General features: G+C 51.8%; 1 protein-coding gene across 1 annotated transcript in view; it reads right to left on the bottom strand.

Annotated features, from left to right (window-relative positions):
• The window catches only part of VWF (von Willebrand factor), a 183,061-nt gene that overhangs the window by 4,784 nt on the left and 164,723 nt on the right, over window positions 1-13,554 (bottom strand). The window contains exons 44-49 of the mRNA XM_006170833.3: window positions 11,044-11,154; window positions 8,069-8,249; window positions 7,232-7,272; window positions 6,646-6,762; window positions 1,363-1,461; window positions 607-735 (exon numbers count right to left, since the gene is read on the bottom strand). Coding sequence (XP_006170895.1) covers window positions 607-735; window positions 1,363-1,461; window positions 6,646-6,762; window positions 7,232-7,272; window positions 8,069-8,249; window positions 11,044-11,154 — 678 coding nt within the window. The remainder of the gene's footprint in view (window positions 1-606; window positions 736-1,362; window positions 1,462-6,645; window positions 6,763-7,231; window positions 7,273-8,068; window positions 8,250-11,043; window positions 11,155-13,554) is intronic.

Genomic DNA, 13,554 nt, shown 5'->3' with positions numbered 1-13,554 from the left:
GAGGTTTTTCGCTATAGGGCACGTGCGCTCGCCAGACAGACAGAGAGAGACAGAGAGACAGAAAGCGAGAAACCACCCCCCAGGGGGGATGGTCATGCCGCAATCCCTTCTCCTCCATTCTCCTCTCAGGATCTTGGGCACACACACACACGCGCCCGGCTTGAGTTTTAAGTCACCGGGTCCAGGACGTGAACCGCGGTCAACTACGTGGGAGTCCAGAGACATAGCCATTATGCTAACTGCTGGTTCCTAAACCATTTCGATGATTCTGCATTCTCTTCCAATGAGTCGTCAGAATCCTCTTTCCCAGGAAGACTAGGTATCATTTTGATCTCTCATCTTCCTACTCAAGGATCACAGATTTGGCCTCCCTCAAGGGAAAGGATTCTTTTTTAAAACATCCTAAACTTTAGAGAATTTTGTCTCTCCATTAAGCTTTTATTTTACCATTTCATTGATGCTTAAGTTAAGTCAGAGATCTGCCCTGGACACTGGCAAATCACATCAGAGCTGCGCTGTGTACGCTGTTGAGAGGGACTCTGTTCTTAGAGTCACAAACACTGAGGCGATCAAGAGGAAAGAAGGGTCTGAGCTGCAACTACTCACTCCTTCAGCCAAGCATGTGCGTTCATTGAAGGGCGGGCAGCTCATGACCCTCTTCTCCCAGATGTACTCTCCTCTCTCATTGACCCTGCAGAAGTGACTGTCACAGCCATCCTGGAGCGTCTCGTCACGCTGAAAGACAAGGGAAAGGGGTAGGGTCTGCATCGTGAAGCTACTTCAAACCACACCCTGACACTTGGGAGTGGCTGAAACAACCTGGAGAACCACAGAGAAAGAGGAGACAGTACAGAACGTTCTCACACTCAGAATATAGAGCAGAAGTGGAATCCAGTTTACAACGGACTCGTTATGAACAGTGCTACGTATAGAGAATCCTCAGACTGTGCTGACCACTGTAGTGCATACCTGAGACACAGCAAGTGTGAACTGGCGGAGAGATAGCTGAGCTAGAGACAAGGGGCACCTCCTAGCACTGCCAGCTACTTCGGCTCTCGTAGGTCAGAGTTGGAGCCACCCTGACTGCCTGTCCAGTCTCAACAAATTCTTGAGCACTAGAGAAAATCTTGAAGGTCAACTCACTCCAGATCATGAGGTCACATACCAGCTGTACTCACGATGAACAACAAAATGAATCAAAGAGAGAAAGCTGTGTGCCATCTTTTCTTGATCAAATCAGAAAGAGGTGAAAACAAAGTCAATACGGAACCAAAATTAGTCTGTTTTTCTTGAAGAACAGATCCCAAATAAGAAACCAGATGGTGAGAGGGGAGAGGGTGCCTGAGTTCCGCTTGCCCCCACCTTCAGCGTCATGACCTGCCCTCCTCTCAGCTGAATGGTGCACGCCATCGGCAGACACCTCCCGCAGCATTCACTGTCCTTCTTCTCCTCCTCGTAACCCTGCGTCCAGGGGAAAAGCAGGCATGTTAGCCTCAGGCATACATGGTACAGGGGACCCCAAACTGAAGCTCTTTTGTCTCTTCTAATCTCCCCTTCTAAAAAAGCACATACAGGTAAAAGAATAAATTCAGTCAATGTGAGAAGCCAACTCTGTCATCACTCTGTCTCCTTTTGCCACATTTAGTAATCATCACTCAGGAGATCCGTTCACTAGGTCCTGAGGTTTTTCTAATAGGAATCGTGGTTTTGTTTTTGTTTTTGTTTTTTTGTTTTTTGGAGAGGTTTTTGCTATAGGGCGCGTGCGCTCGCCAGACAGACAGAGACAGAGAGACAGAAAGCGAGAAATCACCCCCCAGGGGGGATGGTCACGCCGCAATCCCTTCTCCTCTCGGGATCGTGGGCACGCACGCACACGTGCCCAGCATGAGCTTTAAGCCACCGGGCCCGGGACGTGAACCGTAGTCGACTACATGGGAGTCCAGTGACATAGCCATTACGCTAACTGCTGGTTCCCAGGAATCGTGTTTTTAAGAGAGATTTTTGCCATAGGGCACATACACTTGCCAGAGACACAGAAAGTGAGAAATCACCCCCACCACCACCGAGGGATGGCCACACCACAATCCCTTCTCCTCCATTCTCCTTTTGGGATCTTGAGCACACACACACATGCACCTGGACTGAGTTTTAAGCCTCCATGTCCAGGACTCAAACCCTGGTCTACTACGTGGGAGTCCAGGAATGTAACTGTTATGCCATCTGCTGGTCCCTCTAATAAGAATCTTTAATAAGTCAATTGGAGAAATTAGACAGAAGGCCTGTCCCAAGATCAAGATTAGGAGTCACTAAGCTTGCTCAGAGTTAATTTGGACAACTGATGTGTCTTTAGGGACGAGGCAGTAGAGGAAGCCAGTGAGGACAAAGCTTAGCACAAAAACAGGGGGGCTGGGCCCAGGCCAGAAACATCGTGTCGAAAGGAGCTTGTGATCATTAGGTAGTGTTCGGGTTGCGAGCTTACAACTGTGTGTTCGGAAATGCATGCTTCTGGGAAGGCCCATGCACAATGTAAACGGAAGAAGAAATTAAATGAAATAAATGCCGTAAGCTAGTGTGAGTGGCTATGAGTCAGAAGGAGAAAATAAAACAGGGCTTAAATCAGGCAGGATTTTATGGAAGCTTGGACATGAGTAATTTTTTAGTGAGTGTCAAAAGAAAAGACTAGGGGGACAAGCAGTTAGTGTAATGGCTATGTCGCTGGACTCCCATGTAGTCGACCGCAGTTCACGTCCTGGACCCGGTAGCTTAAACTCACGCCGGGCGCATGTGCGTGCGTGCCCAAGATCCCAAGAGGAGAATGGAGGAGAAGGGATTGCGGCATGACCATCCCCCCGGGGGGTGATTTCTCGCTTTCTGTCTCTCTGTCTCTCTCTGTCTTTCTGGCAAGTGCATGCGCCCTATAGCAAAAACCTCTTCAAAAAAAAGAAAAGACAGACTAGGAAATGCCTCCATATTTCCCTCAGCAGGCCTGAGGAGAGAAAGATGGACAAAGTCTTTACAAAGTGAGGAAGCGAGGACAGATGGGGAGGGGGGTGCAAGACAAGGTGTACTGGAGGCAAAAACCCATATGCCAGAGAGGCAGAAGGCAAAGGTAAGCCAAGAACAGTAAAGGCAGAGGGGAGTAAGGGAGGGCAAAGAACAGGGAGAAAAGAAAGGGGGTGTGGAAAATAGTCATGAGAAGGCAACGGCTAAGGGTCTGCCAGGAGCTTGGAAGAGACAGACGGGCGAAGGGGCAGCCCAGAGCCCACCCATGGGAGTGCACCAAGGAAACAGTCCTCCGTGGGCCTGCCGCTCTGTAAAGCCAGGCCTTCACCACCCAATACCAAAGACAAGGGCTGGTGGCTAGACTCCTGGCTGCTGCTGACAGCGGGGAGGCGTCCCGCATGCCGCCATTCACCACGAGGGCAAGCTGCAGGTGCTTTCAGCGGACCACTCAAGAGTCACAGGAAGTAGCCTTCTCGTTCCTCTCAGGAGCAGCCTCTTCCTCCCCCTGCTGAGCCGAGTTCCCGGCCTGCCTGAGTTCATGGGTGCAAGCCCGAACAGCTACTTTGCCCCGCTTCCCCTGCTCAGCCGTCTCCCTAACACTCGGCCTTGCACACCTCTCACCTCCCTTCCGTGCATTTCATCAGCCCCAGTCTTATCTCCCCTCTCCTCCGTCCTAATCCTCGCTTCTGTCTGCCAGTGTTCACTCTCCCCCTTTCTAGAAGGTCCTCTATTTGACCTTTGACCCACTACTCCAGGTCAGCTCAGGGCCGTCTCCCTCTGGGATGCCTTCCCGGTCTTCCTTAGGGTGTTCATTTCTTCCACTCACCAACACAGCCACCTCCCTTTGGGGATAAGCGTTTTCTCCCCTAGGAAGCAACAGAGAGCTCACATCCCAGGTGATGTTCACCCTGAGTCTGAGGTGGGCAGTTCAAGAAGACCCTCCTAGACTTAAATCAAAGCCACTCCCCTCACCCCGGAGGTCTTGCTGAGGCCTTTCAAGGCAGAGGAGTATACTAAGACCAGTCAAGGATTCAGAGCTAGAATGGCGCTATCTGGGGCAAGTTTTACCAAGGTTTGAGAGACATGTGAAGGAAAGGCCAGTCTGGGGGTTCTAAGAAGGAGAGACAGGGTGCACGGCTCCAGGGAGACAGCAGAATTTCAGAGGACAAAAAGAATATAGGGGGCCAAACAGTGGTGCAGAAGTCAAAAACAATACTCTGCAAGGCAAACTCAGGTTGGGAAGGTTCCCAGTTCAAGTCCAGAGACCTCCCTGAGTATACCAGACACACACATGCCCATGATTCGTGCTGGCTGAAAAGAAGGAGAAGGAGGAAGAGGAGGAAAAGAAGAAGAAGAAAAGAGGAAGAGAAAAGAAAGAGAAGAACAGCACACAAACCAAAACAGGCCGTGGACTTCTGAATATTTAGAAACCTGACTCTCGATTTCTCCAGCCATAGAGGAGGTTGCCGTGCCACCTTCTGAACACCAGAGGGCACTGTCATGGAGTTAGCAGCCTTGCATTCTGGAAAACCAGCTACCAGCTCCTCCCCTGCAGGACAGCACAGTGTGGACCTCCTGCTGGCTCACAGTTCAGTGGACATCCAAGGCAAAAAGGAAAACTTGTAACTCCAGATGGCATCATTTCAATCCCATATCAAAGCCCAGATGTTCTCCAGAAGGGCTGTTACACAAACACATGTGAGTACATGTGCATACATACGGACACACACAGCCCCAAATCCAAAAATATAAACTAGGATATTGGGGAAAAAAAGAAGGAAAAACAAAAACACATACTTAGTTAGCTTCTTTCTAACTGAGGCAGGCATATTCTGTCTGAACCACTGAACAGGAAGTAGCTGTCTTCTGCAGACCTACTCACCTCACCTGTTTTACTAAGCCCCTGCTTTTGAGCACAACACTGCAAAGTGCCATGGAGAATACAGATGTGGACCTGACCTCCTAGCTCCCACCCTGCTCCTAGTCCTTGCCTCCCTCCAGATGTCCGCTCCCTCTGGCCACTACGCTGCTCTATGTATGAAAGACCCCACACCCACCTCCACCATAGCCCACCAAGTGCCTCACAAAGCTGCGGCTTGGGGAGGCCATGCCTCATGCCATCTGGAAGAGTTATTACTATGTTTCATGCATCTGGCTAACATGAAACTCATCTGACCAATGTATTTTCTTTCTCTTTTTCTTTATTTTAATTACCAGTAGGCATTTCACTTGCCAGAGAAAAAAGAGAGAGAAAAAAAAAAAAAAAAAAAAACACTCCCACTGGGATGTGGTCACACCTCAGTCCCTTCTCCATTTCTCCATCCTGTCAAGATTTTAGGCACACACACACATGTCCGGTGTGTTTTTCAAGTCACCAGAGCTAGGATTTGAACCCTGGTCAGACACATAGGATCTGGCTTTCTATGTGCAGGGTTTAACCATTGCGCTGTGGCGCCAGCACTGACCAATGCATTTCCTAAAACATCAGAACTCTAAAGACAGAGGGCAGTTGGAGGAAGAAGCTAAGGCTTCCCCTGAACTTTAGGTCCTGTCCCACCTACATGAGGCTTATAAAATCCCAGCAAAGTGGGCTAAAAGTCCTATTTAAAACGATGAAATGGAGGCCAGGAGGTGGCATGGTAGTTAAGGTGCTGGACTCCACATAGCCAACTGTGGTTCAAATCCCAGACCTGGTAGCCTGAAAATCACACCAGGTGAGTATGTGCGCATGCCCCAAATCCCAGGAAAAGAACAGAGGAGAAGGGACTGTGGTGGGCCATCCCTTCAAGGAGTGATTTCTCACTTTCCCTCTCAGTCTCTCTAGTGAGCACATGCATCCTAGGGCAAAAACCACAAAATGACAAAATGCCAGTTCTATCTACTACACCATAAAGGATGGTCCCACTGCTCAGAATCCATCTTAAGGAAAGTATTTAGAGCAAAAAGAGCCATCGTACCACGGCAAAAATGTAAGAGTTATTTTAAATCACCTAAAATTTTGGTTTGTGTATGTGGTGGCAGAGCTTTGCACATGGTAAGTGTCTGATAAACACTGATGACCAGGGCCAGCAGGTGGTGTGGAGGTTAAGGTGGCTGGATCCCACATGGCCCACTGAGCGGTTTAAGTTCTTGAAAATCACACCAGGTGCATGCGCATGTATGCCCAAAATCCAGAGAGGAGAATGACAGAGAAGGGACTGCAGCATGGCTGTCCCTCTGAGGGGTGATTTCTCACTTTCCCTTTGTTTCTCTCTCTCTGTCCCTCTCTAATGAGCACAGAGTAAAAAGAAAGAAATACTGTTGACTAATTTTTGATATTTTCAAAAGACGGTAATAATGTTTCTTAATGTGTTATGCAAAAAGGATGCAACACTATATAGTATCATAAGTCTCACAAATATTGTGCTTATTTTAAAAAAGTAGAAATGAAATGTCTAAAATCTATGAAACTATAATTATTTCTGAGAGATGCAATTTGGGCAGGTAGCTTTCATTCTCTTCTTTATAGCTGTCGAATATTGTCCCTAATCAGAAAATACTGAAAGATTTACGTAAAGGCTCCAGTGAAGTCCCCTGTCTGAGCCACTAAGTGTCCCACAAGTACCCAGGCCACTGGCCCCCACTCCATCCTCCGGCTCTTACCAGTGGGCAGGCCCTGCAGGAAGTCTTCCTGCACTCCAGCTTGAACCCAGAGATGGCTCCCGCCTGCACGGTGCAGTGGCAAGTGGTGCACACGTCGGTCATCACACTCTTCCCAGGCTGGAAGCAGAGGCACCCCAGTCAGCCTCCCTAGCACCCCAACCCTGGCTCCCACATCCGCCTACACTGGCCGCAGTGCTCAGGACCCAGCACCCTGATGCTCCTCCTGTCCCTGGTGGCCCACCCCCAGCCTGACCTCCCACCTCCAGCATCGGGTGGTGGGTGTGGCCGCTTTCATGCCCAAAAGGCAGCCAGGACGGTGGAGGGGAAGAAATGTACAGATGCCCTCTGAGTGTTTCTCCGGAGAAGGGCCAGGAGGCGAGCACAAGACAGAGGCCCAAGCCCAGGGAGCAGGGAGAGGGTACCAGCCCCTTCCGGAAGTGCCGCAGGCAGCAGGAAGTGTGGTCAGGGGTGAGTCTCCCTGGCTCCTTCCACTGCTGCTTCAGAATGACTTGGCTGCCCACGCCCCCAGCCCCAGGCCCTCCTCCAGGTCCCCACATCCTGTTTTGGGGAAGGGGCAGCGGCTCACCCCGATGATGGTGCCATTGAGCATACAGGCTTCCAGGGGCTCTGGGGAGAGAAGGGCAGAGTGTGAGCTGCAGGACACCGTAGATCCTCCCTCCAGGCTCCCTCCTGTCTTCTGGTCTTTCCCCAACCCCACCCAGGGCACCAAGGGTCCTAGTGCCAGCAGCACGGTGGCCTTCCTCCTCAGAGCTGACCCGCAAGGGCAGGGCTGCCTCGGTCCCACCCCAACCAGCCTCCAGTGAGGAGGGTCTTACGCTGCTCCAAGTGGGCGCGCTTATTCATGTGGATTCCCACTTAAAGGAGGAGTGGGTGTGTGGGTTTATGAGAGAATGAAATGTAACTCTTGGAACTTTCAGTCCCGAGAGAAAGTCCCAAAGAATTCAGAGCCAAGTGGTGGACAGAACTGGCTTTTGTCATTGCTACATGTCTGTTTGCCTCTTGGCAGGGCCACAGGGAGACGGTTGGAGTGCCCGCTCCTCCCTGGTGAGGCGACGCAGCACGTGACAGCGAGGGATCTACAGAATCAGAGAAGCCAGGACCAAATCCCAGCTGCACCCGAGTGTCGTGTGACGAGCCGAGGCAGGGACCGTGCCCACCTCGCAGGCTGTGTGAGGACTGCATGAGGTGACCGGATGATGGTCAAAGGCCGTCCCCAGGCTCAGCTCCGGGCACAGCGGCCTTCAGGTGCTTTCCCACCGGCATTTGCCTTCTTATAAGGCACTAGGGAGGCATGGGATGATCTCAGTCCTGCCCACCTCCCTGAGTCGCAGGCAAAGAATTCAGGAGCCGGAGTGGACAGAGGCTCCTAACGGATCCCCAGGCCCTGCCCAGAGTGCCTTACCACAGCGACAGCTGGGACAACACTCGGAGGTCTTGCAGCTCAGCTGGAAGCCCGCAGGGCAGGTGGGGGCCTCCAGCTGGGGACAGGACACGTTCCTCTGTTGCACAAAGACCTCCTCCTTCACTCGGACACATTCGTTGATAAGGCAGGGGTTCTCCGGGGAAGCCCAGTGAGAGCCGACCTGGACAGAACCAGAGTTAGTCAGTGTCTGGGGCCAGGGTGGGGCCCGAGGACCCAGCGAGAGCGTGCTGCTCTCCCAGGAGCTGGCCTGGCCCAGAAGATGAGCCCCAGCTTAACATCTAAGCCCCACCGACAAGGAAAGGCCCCCAGAGGGGGTAAATGGGGCTCATTCCAGAGCGCTGTTCATGGGTGAAGTTGCCCTGAGCAAGATCCCAGCTCAGAGTCATGTGATCTACGGCCAGTGACCTGAGTGAGCACCTTAGGGGAGCGGGAACACCCCTTCCACTCTCAGCCTTGGCTCTGAGCTGAGCTCAGAGACTCCAGGGCACTCTAAGCAAAAACAGCAGCACAGGCTGGCCGACAGGAAGCACAGCTCCATGCCAGCCTGGTGCTACTTCTCACTGGGATGGAGGTGGGAAACGGCAGGAGACTGACAGGGCTGGTCTCGGGCCCTCGCCCTGCAGTCTGTCCCCAGAGCATCTGGGCTATGGAAGGGCAGCCTGGCGTCCAGGGTGGCTTCACGGGCAAAGAACACCAGAAAGACCTAAGACAGTGTTCAGAAGAGTCAGGAAGAATCTGCCCAAAACCTGTCACGGCAAGTGACGCGGTGGAGGCCACATCCAGATGCATGAATTGTGCCCTCTGCCGGCCCACGCCAAGTCCTGGCCTGCTTCTCTCAGCTCTTGCTCACTTTCTTCTTGTTCCAGGTGAGGAGCAGAAAACTCCAGATACTTGTGCCCATTCCCTCCCCCCAACTCTGACACACACACACACACACACACACACCCGTAACCAGGCCCGCCCACCACAGGGCTGATCCCACCCTCAGGCCTCTCCCTCCTCTGATCACCTACTTGCTGGGCCTTGGCCATGGGGTCCCTTACAAGGACCACTCCCACCCACCCCGCTGGTCCCTGACATGTTCCAGCAGCAAAACCTTTGCTGATGCCCAAGTCTCACAGGAGAGCTAGAGACCTGACTTGGAGGAGAGACACTCAGGCCACCTGTTTTGTACACACGAGTGCCGGGCAGGGCTGTGAGAGCTGATGGAAGGAGAAAGGGAGAGGCACGGAGTCTCAAAGGGACCAGCTCTCTGCCCCTACCGGGTTGGAGCAGCCTCTGGTCTAAGCTGGGGCTCACCTCGGAGGCGGGACAAAATCTGCCTCAGTGCAGGCTGCATGGGGAACAGAGAAACTAAGAGGCTGGAGAGGGAGGACGTAAGGGAGGGAAATCCACCAGTTACTTGGAGTCAAAAGGGGAGATGGAAACCCATCTGGAAAAAACTCAGTGTGTCATTCTGTTACTGTTGAGGGGGTAGAGAAAGGCAATGGTTCTGGGGAGGAGATGGGGCAGGTTCAAGGGTAACACCGTTACTCGGCCCTTCTCCCTAAAGCGTATGCGTCTTACTGGAAGGAGACAGAGACGGGCCATTTGGGCACCTACATTCTTCAGCACCTGCTCCTGAGGCTGCCTACACAGCACTACCCACTTCACCCTTCTGAGCAGAGTGGAGCTGTTATCATCCTGGCCTTTGGGCTAAGATTCCCCAAAGAGGGAGTCTGCGTCCACGAAAATGGCATGACGAGCACCCAGAGTCAAGGTAAGTACCCGAAAGCCATGGCAGAGACAGCTAACCTACTCTGCCTTAGAAGTAGGAATGAGGGAGCCCAGCAGGTGGTGTGGTGGTTAGGGCGCTAGACTCCCACGCAGCAGACCGAGGTTCGAGCCTTGAACCAGACCCAGTGACTTGAAACTCATGCCAGGGGCGTGTGTGTGCATCTCCAAAATCCTAAGAGGAGAATGGAGAAGGGATTGCTGCATGACCATTACCCTTGGCAGGGAGATGCTTTCTTGTTTTCTGTCTCTGTCAGTCTCTCCAGTGAACAAATGAACCCTATAGCAAAAAGAAAATCTCTCCCGAAAGAAGAAGTAGGAACGAGGGAGGCACCAGGCGGCATGGTGGCTAAGGTGCTAGCTTCCCACTTGGTAGACACTTGGTCCAGGACCTGGCAGCCTGAAAAATCGTGCTGGGTGCATGTGCGTGCAGGCGTGCCCAAACCCCAAGAGGAGAATGGAGAAGAGATTGGAGAGTGCGTGTGGCCATCCCCCCTAGGGAAGGTGATTTCTCACTTTCCCTCTCTCTCCGTCTCTTTCTGGTGAGTGCACACATGCTATGGTAAAAACCTACAAAGATAAAAAAGATGACAGAGGAATGAGGCTGGGGTGAGGGCCAGGCAGGAGAGGACAGGCGTGGACAGGAGACTAGCAACATGGCGAGCTGCTACAGCGGGTCTTACAGAAACAGCTGAGGGGCTCTGAGGAAAGAAACGCAGTTTGCTTCTCCAGGTTCTAAGTGTCTCTACTGCTCTAAAACCCTCAGGAGCTCAACAGAAATCCATGAAAGGGTCTGAGAACTCTGTCTGGGTCCCTTACAGAGGACAGCCCTTTGGCCCCGGCCCAAAGTAGGGAGGCTGCTCTGAAGCCCCTCAGGCGAAGCCAGCCCAAGACCCACAAGGAAACAGGAAGCATACATCCGGGAATTCACGCGCATAGGGAAGGCATTGGCTTTTCCCAAAATCTGTAAAATGCGAAGTCTGAGGCAGTCTTAACTGGTTCCTGAGGGGCAAGGTAATCCCAGCTGACACCTGGATAACCCCAATGACTAAGTGAAACTCCCCTTGGGCAAAGCGAGGAACAGGGAATGAGGTAACGCCAAGGTCAACACTGAACCACGAACAGGCTCCCAGGCTGCCGCACCACTGCCCTCCTCCCCGTCTCCCCGGGCCCAGACCTACACTCTTCCAGTAAGACAGCGAGTCCCCGCGCGGCGAGCCAGTCATCACCTCACAGGCAGACGGCAGGCACCTTCCACAGCACTCACCCTCATGGAGGACATAGCTGAAGCCCTGAAAAAACAGGAACAGAGTAAGGACAGGCCAGCGGCTGAGACCAGCTGCTCTGACCTGTGCCGTGTGCTGAGCCCTGGAGTGTTGCAGAGATGGCTGGACTAGATGTTCTCATCACTGTCACCAGGCCCTCGGGACCACGCAGGAAGTGCTGACCATGGAGTCACTGAGATAGGCCTTACAGCAGCAGGAGAGAACCTCCCTCTGAAAGGGTCTCATTTGAGACCAAGAACCAGTCCACAAGAGTATTAGATGGCCTAGGGTTCACTTCATAGCAGTTAACTCGTTAACCTGGCCGTAATCGTGGGCAAACACAGGGCTCTTCATCGACAGGGGAGAGCGCTCAGACTCCTGGGAGTCGTCCCTGTGCCATCAGGGACAGCGACCTGTACAGTGAGTACGCGGACCCAATACCTACCTCTCAGCGTGTAGTACTGGGCTCCCTGGTGGGTATTTACCCAGCCATGTATGGGACACAGTGTTCCACAAAGAAAAAGCAAGAGAGAGCAACAGAGACCAACCGTCCTCAGAAAGCCACCCAGGGAGACCATCCTCTTGCAAATCTACTAGCTCACCTTGTCTCATAAAGGTCCTCTAATCTCAGGACCAGCAGTGGTGATTACGTCAATGGACTCCCATGGTGATCACAGTTCGAATCCCAGACCCAGAGGCTTGAAATTTACACCAGGCAAGTGTGCATGTGCCCAAAATCCCAAGAGGAGAATGGGGGAGAGTGGATTGTGGCATGGTCATCTTCCCTGGAGGGTGATTTCTTACTTTCTCTCTATCTCTCTGGCAAATATACATACCCTATAGGAAAATTTTCTCTAAAAAAATAAGTCCTCCCATCTGGCCAAAGCACTAAGACTCGGAGTGAAGCCTTCCACTGAGAAGTCTGAAGTCGTATACAAATAATAAGGCAAACAGTGACAGTGTGGGGCCAGCAGGTGGCACAGTGGCTAAGGTACCAGATCCCACATGACTGGCTGCTGTTGGAGTCCTGGATACAGTAGCTTGAAAAAAAAAAAAAAAAAAAAAAAAAAAACAACCAGAGGGTGGTATGGTGGTGAAGGTGCTGGACACTCCCACATGGCTGACCATGGTTCAAGTCCTGGACCTGGTGGCTTGCTTTCTCACTTTCCCTCTCTCTTGCTCTGTCTCTGGTCAAATTAAAATAAATGAATGAATAAATAAAATTAAAAATTAAAAAAAAAACCACCAGGCATATGCATATGCCCAAATTCCCAAGAGGATAATTGAGGAGAAGGGATTGCGATGTGGCCATCTCCCTGGTGGGGGAGGGTGGGTGATTTCTCACTTTTCCTTTCTCTTTGTCTCTCTCCAGCAAGCACACATGCCCTATGGTAAAAAGCTAAAAACAAAACAAAAACAAGGAATATGGTTGTTTCAGGAAGCGAGGACAAAGAATCCAGGACTAGGCTTCATCTTGGGCCGGAGTCCTGAAGAGAGGAGGAGTAGCTGCAGCTGTCGGGATGCTGTGGATGCCAGGCCTGCCCTGCTCCCCGAACACATCCAATCAGAAGATGCACACAGCACTGCACTCTCTGGGGGCATGTGGCCACTCCAGAGACTTGGCTCAACTTCACAGCATCTCCACGGGACCGGCTGACATCCCCACTCACGTCACAGCAGTGCACAGGGAGCTGCCGTGGTCTTTCGGCCGCTGAGGTGCTCGTCATGTACTGTGTCCGTGATGTACTCGGTACGACAAATTAGCGCGAGCAAGCCACACACCTTACAAGGCACCACACACCAAACGCCATGAAAGAAACAACGAAGACTCGTGGGAGTCAGAAACAGAGACTCAGGGGAGTGCTGAAGAGAACTAACGCCTTTAGGGATGCAGTGCCACTCTCGTGTGCCTCTCTAGAAGGCTGTGTGACCTGGATTTGTGCATTCAGTTTTGTTTCAGCTGCCTCTCACCACGATCAAACACAGCATCGATGTCACAGCTGACTCCTAGACGTCCTGCTCCCAAACTCCCACTAACTTCTCATGCCCAGATCCCACTACCTGCCACCAAGCTGCCTCTGTCTGCCATCTTTCACAGACACCCTCCCTGTCCCTAGTAATCCCATTTCTTACTGTATAATTGGGGTTCACCCTGTGTATTTTCATCTCGCTTTTCTCTTACTCCTCCAAATCCTCTAGCTTAGATCTCTATTTTGTACCAATACATATGTTGATAAATGTATTACTCTTCTTACTCTCTCCTCCATCCTGTCCTTACTGTTTCAAGAATGGAACTGAGTATGGGTAGGTTTCATAGTCACCCAACCTGAAGACACATGCTACTAAAAAAATTAATTCCTAATTTATTTAACAGCACAGTCCTTAAGGCACAATTGCCATAGCTGGTGGAGGTGGGCATCTCGGCAT

This window comes from Tupaia chinensis, unplaced genomic scaffold (genome assembly GCF_000334495.1).
Source record: "Tupaia chinensis unplaced genomic scaffold, TupChi_1.0 Scaffold149011_1, whole genome shotgun sequence".
NCBI classification, from domain to species: Eukaryota; Metazoa; Chordata; class Mammalia; order Scandentia; family Tupaiidae; genus Tupaia; species Tupaia belangeri.
Note: the sequence above shows the minus strand (reverse complement) of the source record. Positions and strands in the feature narration are given on the sequence as shown.